Source organism: Myiozetetes cayanensis, unplaced genomic scaffold, assembly GCF_022539395.1.
Source record: "Myiozetetes cayanensis isolate MyiCay16 unplaced genomic scaffold, myiCay2020 scf1, whole genome shotgun sequence".
Classification (NCBI taxonomy): Eukaryota; Metazoa; Chordata; class Aves; order Passeriformes; family Tyrannidae; genus Myiozetetes; species Myiozetetes cayanensis.
In genome coordinates this window covers 48,038,262-48,053,364 of record NW_026086604.1, presented here as the reverse complement: position 1 = coordinate 48,053,364, position 15,103 = coordinate 48,038,262, and the positions used below count along the sequence as shown (strand labels likewise).

General features: G+C 40.0%; 2 protein-coding genes across 2 annotated transcripts in view; both read left to right on the top strand.

Moving 5' to 3' along the window:
* The window catches only part of MYOM1 (myomesin 1), a 73,687-nt gene extending 67,311 nt beyond the window's left edge, over window positions 1-6,376 (top strand). The window contains exons 38-39 of the mRNA XM_050321659.1: window positions 2,476-2,596; window positions 3,801-6,376. Coding sequence (XP_050177616.1) covers window positions 2,476-2,596; window positions 3,801-4,060 — 381 coding nt within the window. The 3' untranslated portion in view covers window positions 4,061-6,376. The remainder of the gene's footprint in view (window positions 1-2,475; window positions 2,597-3,800) is intronic.
* A 5,195-nt stretch (window positions 6,377-11,571) lies between these two features.
* LPIN2 (lipin 2) overlaps window positions 11,572-15,103 on the top strand; it is a 43,800-nt gene continuing 40,268 nt past the window's right edge. Inside the window, exon 1 of the mRNA XM_050321591.1 lies at window positions 11,572-11,739. The gene's annotated coding sequence lies outside the window, so the exon portion shown is untranslated. The remainder of the gene's footprint in view (window positions 11,740-15,103) is intronic.

Here is a 15,103-nt window from a genome sequence, read left to right as displayed (position 1 = left end):
TTGATGAGGTAGATGGAAAGATCAAAAACGATCGAGGCATTTTTGAGCAGTAGTTAGGATCTATTCCAGCTTTGGAAAAGTAGCATAGATGGAAAGTGTTAGATCATAGATAAATTAGTGCTGTTTTTTGTCTACGTTAAGGCCCCTTTGTATTGCTGTGTTAATTTAGAGAGGCCCTAAAATGGGTGTCATTTACATCCTGAAATATCGTTTAATCTGTCCAAATGGGGTAAAAGTACTGTAACATAAATGAAGATGAGGCTTAGGAGGCCAGGATACTAATATGTGTGTGTGTGTGTGTCTGTGAAAATGTATGAACTCTCCTCTATGTTCACAAATAAACTGAATTCACTTCTTTCCTTGTATCACAAGCTTGTTTCACTGTCTTGTTTTACTCGTCACAGCTCTGGTAGTTGCACACATTATCTTAGTATCTTAATGCTTTCACCACTTACCTTTAGCTTCTCTTTAGATCCCTGTTAATCTTCACTTTGCTGTTTATGACAAAACCCACAATGTCATCTCTTCACACCTTTCTGCCCAGACCTTCACTACTTCACATCTCAACTCAACAAGGTATTTTTGCAAATTCTGGCACAGGAGTAGTCTCACACTCTTTCAATGGACCTGCTCATGAATTGTGATTTAAGGGTGTCAGGTAAGTATTTTGTTAGATCAAGATGTCAGTTAATTTCATACAAACTTAACACTGGAGATCTAGAAACAACATATTTCATCAAGATCTTTTAAAGCTACGAAAAGAATCTTCACTGCAACAGAAGAAAAAAATGTGGTTGGGTTTTTTGGGTTTTTTTCTTGGATAAAAATGTTTCAGAGAAAAAACGTTTGTCCAGATCTTTGAACACACTTACATAGATTGAAAACCCCACGTCAGCTATTTTACAGTGCCACTAATTATTATTCACAGAGGGAAAGCAACAGATCTTGCAGGACATATATAGAATATATATATGTGATACTATATATATATAGGATAGGATCAGAAGCAGTTATCAGCCCAATTGCTAATTAGGAGTGCAATGACCCATGTCTATAAATCTCTTCATTACTAGTTTCACTGCAGCACACTTCTTCACATCAAACTCTAAAGAACTAACACATATATTTTCACTGTAAGCATGATCTGTGCGCACCTTTCACATACTTTCCCTTGTTGTTTTTGGCTACTGTGACTGCAGACATTCTGCTGTTCCCCAGGGACTCATTTTGGTGCAGTACTGGCATTTCTGTGAGAATGCCACTACTAAGTGTTGGACAGTTAATGTTCACTTAAACCCTTGCCATCTGAGGTTTACTGTTAGCTAACATTAAAAGTGAAGTGGAAGCATGAGGGAATTGTTGATTCAGTAAAAATAGATTCAACATAGTTATCAATGGTGAAAATGTTGATTTTTGCAATGTTTAAATTTTTTTAAAATCAGTTTCTAGAAAGGGCTAATGATCATGATTTAATCTTTAAAAAATGATCCAGATTTAGATCAGATTTTTAAATTACCAAAACATGTTACCATGTGCCTAACTTTATGCACTAATAGTATCACCAGTATCAAGGAACATGTTAAGTTTATTTGGTATATATCTTTTTTCTTTCACAATAGATTTTGACATCACAGGGATTTTTAACATGTATGTAAAGATGTTTTCAGCATTTCACATGAACAGTGTACGTGTTCACACAGCCTTATCTCCTAAAACGGTTAAAACTCAAGTATCAAACTTGATGACATTATTGCAACTTTAAGGTTTACTTGTGTAATTATGTACATTAATAATCTCTTATAAAAAAAGTTCAGATTATTTAGTCACAGCAGCTGCATGTCAGACAAAGTAACACAGCTTAATTTTTAAATTTCAAAATACAATAATGAGAAAATCTGTAATTTGATACGCAGCAAACTTCCTGAGTTTAAAGAACTCAGAAAAATTTAAATTAAAAAATTTTAAATTATTTGGTAATTTTGCTTAGTATGAGATGAAGTCAATTGAAGGATGATATGCAGGTCGCTCCATCTTTGTCCCTGGACATATACCTTAGAAACAAGATGTCACAGCTCTTCCATCCTCCAGTATGCAAACAAGAATATGACTTGCTCTTTGCAATAACTGATAACTGATGTTTATTACTTAGTATTATAATATTTTTAATAATGATTGCATTTTGGCAGCAGCTTATTTCTACTACTTTATTTTCAAAAAACTGTCCTCTTGCCTCCCTCCTTTTGGCAGAACTGCCAGGGAACAAAAGTGGGTCACCTCCCAGGTAACAGGTTGGATTTTACTTTGCTTTGCTTTGCTTTGCTTTGCTTTGCTTTGGCAGATGTGTCCCTGAAAGTTAGAGTAATAGCTGCCTCAAAACGTGCTGCTGCCAGGGATTCAGTTATGGTGGTTTCAGGCGGAATGTGTGATGTATCCACATTTCTCGCTTGTGCACTTTTTGCTCTTGCTTTGCTTCAGGTGATTGTGATGCCTGTGTCAGGGCAGACTGACACAGTCCAAGGACACAATCAAAATAATAAAACCGTATCTAAAAAGAAAAAAACAATGACAAGCAAACGGAAGGAAGGGGAAAAGAAAGGTAAGAGTGCTTTCACATTTATGGTCTTCTATTCCAATGCAAAAATTGTTAAACATTATGGAGTCCACAGTCTGCGCCAATCAATATTTCATAGGTCCCAATCGCTCAAGTTGACAGCACGCACACTTTAAATCAACAACAGATGCAAGGTATTAATTGCCAGATTAAACCTCAGTGAAAGAGATTTAAATCAACATTTTAAAATCACCTTTTCTACTTCCACTGTAGATTCTCACCTTGACTCACCTGTTTGATTAAAGTTTTTTAAGTAATAATAAATACTTCTAAATTTCTGAATGCAGGGGAAAGACTTTGCAATCTTGTATACATACACAGATAGTGTTATTTTCCACATTGAGACTCATTTCAGCAGCTGGGCCTTTGACAGTTCACCCAAAAAAAAAGGTCTTGCTGATTAAGGGGTCCTAAATGCCTAAGTGTTTTAGAAACTCCTGATTATATAGCCACTATTTGAGATTAATCAATTATTCTCTTTTAGCTTTATGTCCATATAGAATGGTAAAGTTGAAATTATAAGCAATTATTTTGTCTCCAATTTAGAAAAAGGGTGGAAAACTTTAAAGTTCTCTGGTGATTCAGCATTCTTGTGTATTACAGATTTTTACTGTTCTTTTAGACTGTTACTCTATAATCGCTATTTGGACGTTGATTTATTCTTCACTACTTCAACTCTCTCATGTAGAACATTTTAGCTCCAAATAAGTTTTAAATTCCAAGATTATCAGAACATGTTTTAAGTATTTTTGCATAAGTATTTTTTCTTTGTATACAGGATGTATACATGTTATATCATTGCTGACAGAACAATTAATACTCTTATGCACTCCCCTTTCTGCTCCTAAGGCAAGAACAAGTATTCTACTGCATTTCTTTCCTTTCTTGCCTTATGGGTATTGGTAGACGTTTCTGAGCAATCCTGTAAATTAGATGACTTAACTGTGAAACAATTATTTACACCTGTAAATGTTTTACAGTATCTACCTCATAAAGATTTTAATTAAAGACCATAAAGACTTGAGCTTGGTTTTGGTGCCATAAAAAGCAGTAACATTAATTGTGATACTGAATCTCTTTATATGGGTATGGGAAGAGGAAAAGAACATGATAAGGTCATAACCAATGTGAAAAAAATGTTGCTGACAGAGTAAATACAAAGGAAATTTCATTACTTCTCCTAAATCAGATTGTATTAAGCCTCATGTAGAAGAAATTATTGCTACGGAAGAGACACCTGATCCAAATGAAATCCCTCCTGTGGAAACTGAAAAGGATACAAAAAGCAACAAGGGAGCACCAAAGAAGACTGATGGAAAAGCAGGGGTAGCACCAAAGAAGACTGATGGAAAAGGAGGAGTAGCAGAAACGGTTCCTCAGCCCACAGAAAGCTTGGATAAGCAGGGAAAGAAAACAGTGGAAAAAGCAGCCTTGGGTAAACCCCACTGAACTTGAACGAACTGGATAATAAATTCAAGCTGAGGTTTCATGAGTGGTATACTAGCTGTAATATTTTAACACAAAAGTTTATTAGTGGGCTTTTTTATAACATTTGTAATACTTTCTAACTCTAAATGCATAGTAGATAGGCACTTATGTCTCAATACCAGTTAACTGCACTGCAGGAATTTCTAAGTATCTGAATAATGATTTATGTACTGACAATGTGAATTTAATTACTAAAAATATCCATGATAAGCAAAGTTCATTAGAGTGAATCCTGTCCAGAACTGACATATTTACTACTCTGTAAAAGAATGTTGAAAGTTATGTGGATGTGTTAATTGACATTTCTAGGTCATCACAGCTTGAGGCAGACACTACTTACTTTTTCAAGGAAATGATACATTAAGTCCTCATAATGCCACGTGGGCTCAACTTTCCACCGTGACCAGTTTGGCCACAATGGAAGATCCTCAGAAACAGAACCATCTCCTATGGATGCAGGGGGGCTATAAGTAGGTTTTCTTTTGATGCAAACCTGTTTCAGCAGGTGGATCAGGATGGCATCTGGCCATTTCTTATCTCCAGGACTCCCATGACTGCTTCTCAGTCCACTCCACTTCATTAATTCCCTCATAGCCTTGCTGAGTTACTCTGGATATGGCATTAACCCATAAAGTATGAGCTGTCCAACATGTTCATTTCCCTCCACACTTTTTGGCACAGCACTCATATTTCTTCTAAACCCCCTGTCCTTCTTCCCCTCAGTGACTCAGCCCAACTGTACCTCTCCTTCCACTCACTTCCACTGCCATCAGACCCACTGCTTTCTTATAAGAGTGTAGCTTCATGGTCCATGTAAGGACCATGTAAGGAATAAATAAAAGCCAAGAATCTCTGCTGTGCTCATTCACATTCATTACTGTGTCCTTTCACATGTTTATGTACTGAGGATATAGGAAAATATGACTCATTTGGAGATGCTTAGATAGCATGGAAGAAGCAGAGTTCAAGCTGAAAAACAAACCAATAAAAATAAAGGTCAGAATTTATTTTGTTACTATGCAAAACTGAGTTCAACTTTAAAGTGACCAGAAATTATTAAACATAAGAGATGAAAATAAGATATTTTAATTACTAGGAAAATATTCTTATTGATTTCAACTCTTAAGAGGCTCAATCATATTGTATTGTCTTTTTCCAGATGGATTATTGATGAAAGATTACTGAATTCCACTGGTATTTTCAGATGTTGGATCTATCACAAATGTGGAAATACTGACATCATGAGAAATACCAGTTTCTAATCCATCCTAATCCAACTGTTAACATAAAAAAGCAAAGAATCTGAATAGCATGTAAATGTATAAAAGTTGAAACACTGATATCTCTGATGAAAAAAAACCATTTCCTTCTAGTAGAATTACAATAGAATTCTATTTAACTTTTTTTAAGTATGTAAAATGCAATAGATAAAAAATCAAAATACTGACTGCTGCACAAAATGGTGGGGGAAGAAACTTAAATACAGACTGACCTACAACTTAAATACAGACTGACTACAACTAAAACCACCCTATTAAGTTTAGGTACTGTTTGACACACAGAGCTTGATTCAGTTCCACATCACATCTTGTTCTACATATCTATGTATTATAGCACAGCAGTGAATGACATAAGCATAGGTCTCACAGAGAAATACAGTAAGGAGCATTTCCATGGTAGGAGACTTTCAAAATGGGAACCCAAATACATGTAATTTTTCATGCCACTGTTACAGAAAATAATAAATATCCAATCATCATGGCTAGGCTTTGCGAACAAAGATTTGAGAATAAATATCCACAGATGTGCAATTCCATCACCCTGTCAGAGTCTGGCCTTTCAAAAGCAGTACAAAACTGCAGGTTGTATCACACAACTCCCCTTTGCCATGGCAGTTAATTCAACCTGTCTTACATCTCTAAAAATCCATCACCTCTTACAGCTCCTTCGGGTTGGGAGCCTGTCTCCCACAAACACCTACGGCAGTGTCTAAGTTATATATAGAACAGACAGTACCACTGAGAGCCTGATCCAATTCCTGCAAAATGCCACAGGGGTCTTTTCATTAGTTTTAATAGAAATCAAGCTAGATCTCAGAAGAATGTTCTAAAAATATCCCAAATCTCAGATTACAAAGCCCATTTTGCTCACCGTGAAGCCAATGGCAGATCTCTCTTTTGTGTCAGTGTAGCAGAATCAGGTCTTAGCTTTTTGCTGAAAAAAAAAATCACTACTTGCCTGATATTTCAATTGAAACTTCTGGAAATACCTTTAAAAATCTAAAATGCACTAGAGTTTGGGGGATGTTTTTTGTTAAATTTGGATGGTTCCTCAGAAAGCTGGAAATAAAGTCACATTGGTATTGTTCTACGTGAATCTGTTTGCTATCCAGAAGCACAGTGTTGTTATGCATAGTAATAAGATAAACATCAAAGATTAACCCCCCCTTTTTCATTTTGATTATTTAAGATGTAGTTGTTCACAAATGTATAACAAACTGTTCAAAATTAATATTAATAGAATTGTTGAATATACTAAAGCTTACTGTGTTACCATGGTTGAATAATTTCTTTCTTTTGTTTTAAATGTATGATTTATATTTTATTCTCCATTATAAGTATGAAAAAAATGTTTCAGTTTCAGTACATTACATAATGATAGAATGCAAATTATTTCTGTAGCAACAGAATGTCCTATCAAACACACAGAACCATTTGACTACATTTAAACTCAGGCACTGGTTGCAATGTGTAACTGAAGTGCTTGTTCTGGTTATTATCTTATTTCTCACCTAAATGTTCCATTGCAGCAGACATTACTCTTTATATTCAAATTTAGAACTGTTTTAGAAATTTACATTCTTGTGTTATAACAACTGTATTTAACATTAAGGGAAAGTGTTGCAATAAGCTATATTATCTAATCACTTTCCAAAAGCACAAAGGGTGATTTTTGAAGATGAAAGAAGATGAAAAAATAGGCTTTGCCTTCCACTGTAGTAAAGACATTGTGAGTTCAGCTGTCCTTGAGTTCTTCTGAGAATTAGTTCTGCATTTGTTAGCCAATTATTGAGGCAGATCTATCTGTGGTCTGATATTGACAACCATAATTTGGTAATACATTAAGCCATACTCTTTGAAGCAGCTAGTTGCAAACTGAGATTAGCCTTAAACTAGTGTAGGGTTGAGTTCTACTCTGTACTCTTGAACAAAAACTACAAGGTCCATGCACAAACAATATTCCATTTAATCTGTACTTACACTGACCAGACAGACACCTGCAACAAATCTTTCCACACAGGTCTGGGGTTTTTTTGTCTTGCTAAAAGGACATTAGGTTTTAATAATTGAAGCAAAATGTTGATCAGGGAAAGGAGCAACAAAAGCTGTAAAGAGAAAATTCTTAGAGAAAATGGATCTGTTCCACAAGGGCTTGCAGAGATGAAGGTACTGTGAGAGAGATGGTGAGGGACTGAGAGTGATAGAGAGGAAGGAAGGTATCAGATTTGATTGCAACCTCCTGCTGACTTTTGCCCTTATTCCACTTCCCATTTCATGATGTGAGATGTCTTTCCTGTAATCTCCTTCTGCAAATTTTCAAATGAAACACCTTTCCTTCCCTCTTTCCCTATCTTGCATCTTCTACCATCTATCGGATTTGATACTATCATTTCCATTTACCATTTCACCACACATACCAGCAGGAGCAGAATGAAACCTCCTACCTAATCAGGTTGTGATTATGGCAAGGATAAGGAACTTCTTAACCTCTTTTCAGGAGGCCTGAAATCCTATCATATCTATTATCAGAAAATGGTTTGTGAAACACCTGCTAATGACTGACAAAGAACAGAAAAATATCGCTTACCTGAGACTTGATCTATGTGTGCTGGCTTAACCAAATACATTAAATCTACACACAAGTGCATCAGCCTGTAAGACTATTGGTGTGCTTAAATATTTTGGTGGCTCAGGGTACAGTTCCTTACAGCCCTAAATTCCCTAATTTGTTTTGGACTGTTAAATGGAATTAAAAAGATAAACTAAACTAAATTGTAACATCCTGTCATACTGTCATTCTGATCTCAGACGAGTTACTTAAAACACTCCTGAGGGATATGTGTTAGTCGTGACTAAGATGCAGAGATAAGGAGTCTCACAGGTTTACAGAAGATATGAGTCTAAAAAGCATTAAAGAAAAAAAAACCAAAACCAAAAAACAAAACATCCTGTCTGGTGGGTATGGAATGAATGACTGCTCCAGACAGCATTTCTGGGTGTTGTACAACCATGCAAAATGACATAACAATAGCTCACCACTAATGTCTTCCTTTTTTGCCTTATGTAGTCAAAGACTTTTTTGTTTTTAAACTGCGGTAACAACTCAGCATAAAGGCCATTTTTTGTTTCATCTACAGATGTTCGCAACATGTTAAGCACACCAGTGCAAGCTGGGGACTGGTGCTACATCTCTATATCTACAGCTCTATACTATCTGCAGAACTACGAATGTTCGGAGACTTTACAAAATCCATGCCTAGCACTCTAAATCCTCCCAGGTCAGTGATTTACCCCCGGCACTGTGCTGGAGATCTTTCATCGTTTCTTGCCTAGCTCTAACCAGCCTTTTCACACACTGCTGCTGCTGGACATGATCTGGCAGTTGGAGAGCCGGAGAGCCACTGACTTATGCAACACACTTTCAAATTGCTTCCTCTCCATCAAAAAAGCCAAACCAGTAATCAGTTGCACTCATCACACCCTTCCCTGTCCCCGATGGGGAAAACAGTAGTGACATTTGTGGTGAAAAGGCAAGATGAACATAAATGAGGTGGCAGGGTACCTGTGGCCTGTAGGCCCTGCTTTAACCAGTGAGCTGTGGTTCAACAAGGACCACAAATCACGTATAGTTATAGAGAGATCGTATCTACACCACCATGGTGCAAAACTCCACACAATCAGAAGGGAAACAAACCTCATCTGATAGATACAGCTGCGGAAAATTCAGGTCATTTAACAGCTTGATCGTAACCTATGTGTAAGTCTAAAGGGGTACAGAATACAAAAGGACAATACTTAGAGATGTCTACTTCTCTAGTCTTGTTCATCTGGAGATGACAATTTTGGAATGGTAAATATTACCTAGAAAGAAAACATTGTGGTTTCAAACAACTGCTCTTTTATTGGAAGCACTCATTCCAGGCTTGAAAGAGAAGAGTATGATTTACCACTTTGTTACCCCTTTTCAAGTAGAGATTTTTCTGGCTTATTTTTATAATAGGATCTAGTTTAATGTTGATATTTGAGGACATATGATAGATTTAGCTCCTACCTCTTATCTCCCTGTGAATAGGGTTGTCTGGTGTTGAAAAGGAGAACCTTCTCAACAAAAAAAAATCTCTTGCTGTTATGACCAGCAAAGATAAGATCATGGAAACACAAATGAAAATATTCTGTTTGAGCAATTGCTGATGTGGTTACCCTCACAAACTAAGCAACTAAGGTGCCAAATAAGGAACTCTGCAAAGCAGGGAAATGATCTGTAGCGCAGACTGTGTGTTTGCGACAGATGTTATGCTAATGTGACTAGGTAATTATTATTGCAATGTTATATATTCAAACAGGAGGCCTCTTCAGAAAACTGCTGCAGCTGAAAAATGGTTGCACTGAAGGGTGGAAAATTGCTCCATTAGTCTTTGTTGCTTCCATGTGTCCTGAGTCCTGGAAAGTGTTCCAAGAGTGATTCAGAATTTCTGACATGACAATAACATCATCAAAATGGGCAGGCATGAAATCTGACCTTCCTTCTTACATGTGTATGATATAGTCACCCTATCCATCTAATTCTGTGTTTGTATTTCTTCCATGAACTGCTTTCTTTAAAAATCCAGCCTGCATGTTATGCAGGGATAGATTTGTTTTAGTTCCATGCTCAAAGGGATTTAAATATATTATCTGCAAATAAGCAAACTCACTGGCTATAATCTTTTAGGCAGCTTGTCCCAGGAGGTACAGATGAATAAACAGATCTTATCTCTTCGTAGGACTGGTACAAAAAGATTGCCAAGGATCTTTTAAGAGATAGGTGGATTATCACAATAAATTTTGTCTATATATTATATTACTTTGCAAGCTAGTGTGTCTTTTTGTCACTTGCACTGAACACTCCGTTGAGCAGCCTGATTTCTTAGTATGTGACAACTACATAAAATCTATGGGAGAGCCTAAAATGGCTCTAACACCAAGTGGGGCAAAGCCAGCTTTCAACAAAACTCTAGTCACCAGATTGGTGGATGAAAAAGTAGTTGGTAGACAAATGAAAGTACAGTAAAATAAAGAAGTAACATGGGTAGTGATAAAACACCTACTAATTCTCATTTGCGAAACCTGAATTGTATTTCCAATTGTGCTACTTCTCCTTTTCCCTTTTTTTAGACTTAAAGTTGTCTGGGACTGGCTAGAATATTATCCTGTTTTAGTACATGTTATGTGTCAGTATCATCTGGGGCCTCTGGGCAATGACTCAGGTAAATAATAACATACAACCAAGTCAACTTCAGCAAGCAGCAGCATGAATCACAAAGGCAATGGGCAAATGAAGCTGCTGACCTGAAATGTATTCATGGCCTGCTGGACATGTTCTGATTTTGCAATTCTATACTTTCATTACAAAATAAATAATTAAGTAAATATTACAGAATCATGGAATCAACTAGGTTGGAAAAGACCTCCAGGATCACTGAGCCCAACCTGTGAAACAACATCACCTTGTCAACTAGTCCACGGCACTAAGGTACCATGTCCAGTCTTTCCTTAAGCACCCTCAGGGATGGTGACTCCACTACCTCCCTGGGGAGCCCATTCCAATGTTTAATCACCCTTTCTGTGACGAAATTCCTTCTAATGTCCAACCTAAACCTCCCCTGGAGCAGCTTGAGACTAAGACACAGCTTGAAACTATGGTATATAAGTATATACACATATATGAAAAAAATATTTTCCTTGCTCCTGTAGGTAGACCAATAACTTTCAAGAGACGTATGCAGTGATAGACGTACAAAGCAGCAAAGACCGCGAGGGCTGCGTTCCTCTCCCAACCCCCCGTCACGAGGTGTTAATCCCGCGTCCCGGCTCAGACCGCGGGATTTATGACCAGCTGCAGCCGAGAGCGCTCGGCCGCTGATCCCCGCGGCCCCGCGCCCGAGGGGGGGTAGGCGTGCGGGCCGGGCCGGGCCGAGTCCCGGCGGGAGGCACCGGGATGCGGCTACGTGCTTCCCGGTGCTTCCCGGTGCTTCCCGGGGCCGCGCCCGCCGCTCCCGCTCCCGCTGCCCCGCCGCGCGCACGCGCACGCGGGCCGCGCGCCTCCTTCCCTGTGCCCCGTCCCCTCCCAGCCCGCGCCGATCCCAGGTCACGTGGCGCCCGGGGCGAGGCGCGCCCCCGCAGCCCGCCGCCAGCGGGAGCGCGCGAGCGCGCGCGCGTGTGCACGCGCTGCAGCAACGGCCGGCGCTTGGCGCAGTTCGCACCCGGCCGAGCGCGGCTCTCCCGGATCCCGCTCCCGTCCCGCCCTCCATCCATCCTCGGAGCCAGCCGTGCGTCCCTCCTGCCTCGGGTGGCGCCGGCCCCCGCCGGGCCTCTCTCGAGGTAAGCGGGAAGGGGCCGCTGCCGCCGGGTCGGCTCGGGGCGGGGTGTCCGTGCCCGAGTGCGGGAGAGAGGCGGCAGCACCGGGCGAGCTCGGGCGGCTGCCGGGGACACAGGGAGGGAGGGAGGGAGGGACGGACGAGCGGAGGGAGAGCGTGGCAGGGCCTGCCCCGGCTGCCAGGCCGGGCTTGCTCCCCGCAGAGGGCTCCGGGCAGGGAACGACGAGAACCTCCCCGGAACCGTCGCTGGGAAGCGGGGCCGCCCGGACGGCGGTGCCTGCGCTCCCTCCCCGCCGCTGCCCACGGCTCCCGCAGCCCAGGCTGGAGGAGGGAAAGGGAAGCATCCCCTGCCGTGCCCTGGCTGCCGCGTGTGCCGCCGGGCAGCGCGGGGGCGGAGGCTGCTGCCCCGCTGGCCCCGCGGGTGGCGCCCGGCGCTGCCGCCCCGCCGCGACACGGGGGCGGCGGGACCGCTCGGGAACGACGGTGTTCCCGGCGCTGCCTGGCGGTGCCGCTCTGGCGGACCGGGATACGCGCCTTGCTTTGCCTTGCCTTGCCTTGCCTTGCTGCCCCAGCGCCTTCCCCTCCACGGGGCGAGATGCATTTCTCAGTGCATTTCTAAGCTGGACTATGAACACCCTGCGCTCCACCCCTGCCTTTCGTGTTTGTCCCTCCAGCTCTGGGGGGTCTGAAGTGGCACTACATTACCTGCCTTTTTTTTTTTTTTGATGTGTGTGTGTCTGTATGTATGTATTTGGGGTTTTGCCAAGTTTACGTCTGGTTTAATTCGTGTGAACTGCGTTTTTCTTCTCCTTAAGGGGTCACTGAGTGCATGTAGTAGGCACCAACGATTTCTAATAGAGCAAGGCACCATGCCGTTTAAACCCGTGCGTTTTCATCCAGCAGCATGATGTCATAAATATACCTGTGTTGTGGCTGCGCTTTGTACGTGCCTATCATCTGGTTAGTTTCTTTCCCCCCCCCCCCCATCAATATTCCATTGTTGTTACGAGAGAATTTGTTAGCCACATCCCATCATGATATCTGGTATGGATATTCATGATACTGTCAGAGAAGATGATAGACAGTCCTACAGAACTTAGGCTGTAGAATCATAGAATATCCTGCGTTGAGGGACCCACAGGAATCATCGAAGTACAGCTCCTTGTTTTTGGGGGGGTTTTTTGTTTGTTTGTTTCTTTGTTTGGGGTTTTTTTGTTTGGGGTTTTTTTTATGTTTTCTTTCATTGGTTGTTTTGGGGCTTTTATACTTTTTAATAGTAGGACGATTTTGCATACTGAGCACCTAATATGTCAAAATAAAAAAAAAAATATAGTGTTACATACTTTTTAAGAACGTACAAGTATTCATTAGTTGTAATAAAAAGTCCTAAGTCTCAAAATGCCTTGACTTTGTGTTGGTAAAGTGTGGGCATGTCAGTCACTCTGTAGATACCTAACCGTTTTTTGTACGCATAGCAGGCAGCTAGCTCCAGCCAGGGCCAACAGCTTTGTCTTCTAACCTAGCCTCTGCTATAGTTAGTTCCCTTACATCCCTCAACATACAGGAATGTCAACAGTTCTGCCATCTCTTACTAAAATCAAGGAAGGTCTCATTACTTGAGTGGTGTAAAGGAATGATCTCCAAGGTGCTCCCTAAAAGCCTATTACTATTATATAATAGAATATTAAACTATACAGGCTAAAGTTAAGAAGTTTCTAAATGAACTCAGGATGTCAGAAGCTTTGACTGATATGCCGTGTTACCTGGTATTATTCTTAATTGCAGTAGAAGTAACTAGATAGTGCTGAATGGCTCTCCTTAGCAATTACAATATTGATTTTTAAGCTTGTAGCATAGCTCTTCAGTCAGACATACCAAAATGTTTGGGTTTTTAGTGACCTGTAAAAAAAATAGAGGTAGTGTTCAAACTTTGTCTTATTCTTGGTAATTAATGTTTTGGTTTGTGGCAAAATTAAGTGTAGTTTTTTGTTATTGTTTACTTGGAAGACATCCACCTAGAATGTTGCAGTTCCCCAGAACTTTTTTGAGTTTTCTCACTACTTCCAGCATTACCTACCACTAGTGTAAAGTCTTGATCAGTTATGGCAAAATCTAAACTGCACTTACTGCACTTGATGCCTCCTTATGTATCTTGAGGTCCTGAGCAGCCCTTTTTTGGATTACATGCTTTATGACTTGGTCTCTGCTGCAGACAACTTGGAATCTGGAGCGGATAAAGCTGAAAGGGTTTTGTTCAAAGCCATATTGGAAACTTCTGTCAAAGCGAGAGGTTAAATTAGTTGCATTTGTTTCTTTCTTCCTGGAAGATGCTCACATGGTTAATACTCTAGACCACAAATTTGTTTTTTCTCAAATCTTGCATCTTAAATGCAAGATCACAGCATATAGGAAAACAGTTTCTTGCAGTCTGTTGTGATCATAGAATCTCTGTGCTTAAGTTACAATTTCTAAAAAACGAGGTTTGTTTTTTTTTTTGTAAAATACTTTAGATATAGACCAAAGCTAACTTTTAATCATTGTTTATATCATGAATTACCAATATGTTCTACGTAACTGTCTGAAAAGGGACGAAAGGACATCATCTGATATGAGAATCAGTGCTGCATGTTACAGATATCCATAGTGAAAAAGCTTTCAGGCTTATACAAAACAGTGGGTGATATGTTTGTGATCAAATTCAAATCTAAAGTGTTTGTATTAGATGTCTTCATCCCCTACTGGGCACATTCTGAGAACACAGCCTTGTAGCATCCTGTATCCAGTGATTTTTGTATCTGGCAGTGCTGATCAGGAGCGTGTTTTCTATGAACCTTTGATCTCCTTGAAGTTACAGTTTAAGGTCCTACAGTAACACAAAAATGTTATCTCTAGAAATATCTCTGTTATATAGGTAAGCAGAGGGGTTTTTTAATTTGTACATACAATTATCCGATCAAAGCATAGTAAAAATGTTGCTACTTTTGCAAAAATGTTTCACTTAAAAATGGATTTAATCTGCCTAGCTGCTGTCTCATCTTGCTTGTTCCATTTCAGTTTGGGCTGGCAGACTCATTTAATATGAAACTGTCATGCTAAATCAAGCCAGATTGTCTTTGTGCTTAAGGTCAAAGCTTAAGCACATTTTTGGGTGATTTTTTTTTTTTAATTTAAATTTCAAGGGAATTTTGAAGTAAAGGATGCTAATTTCCCCTTCCTAGTGAAATGTTTCCTTTTTATCAGTTTGTTTCAGCTTTGCACTAATGTAATTTGACATTAGCTGCCAGAAGTTGTCCCGAGTTACTCATTTTCCTGAAACTAAGAACACTTCCTCATTGCTTCTGTATGCACTGAGTGAACAGATAAGATTT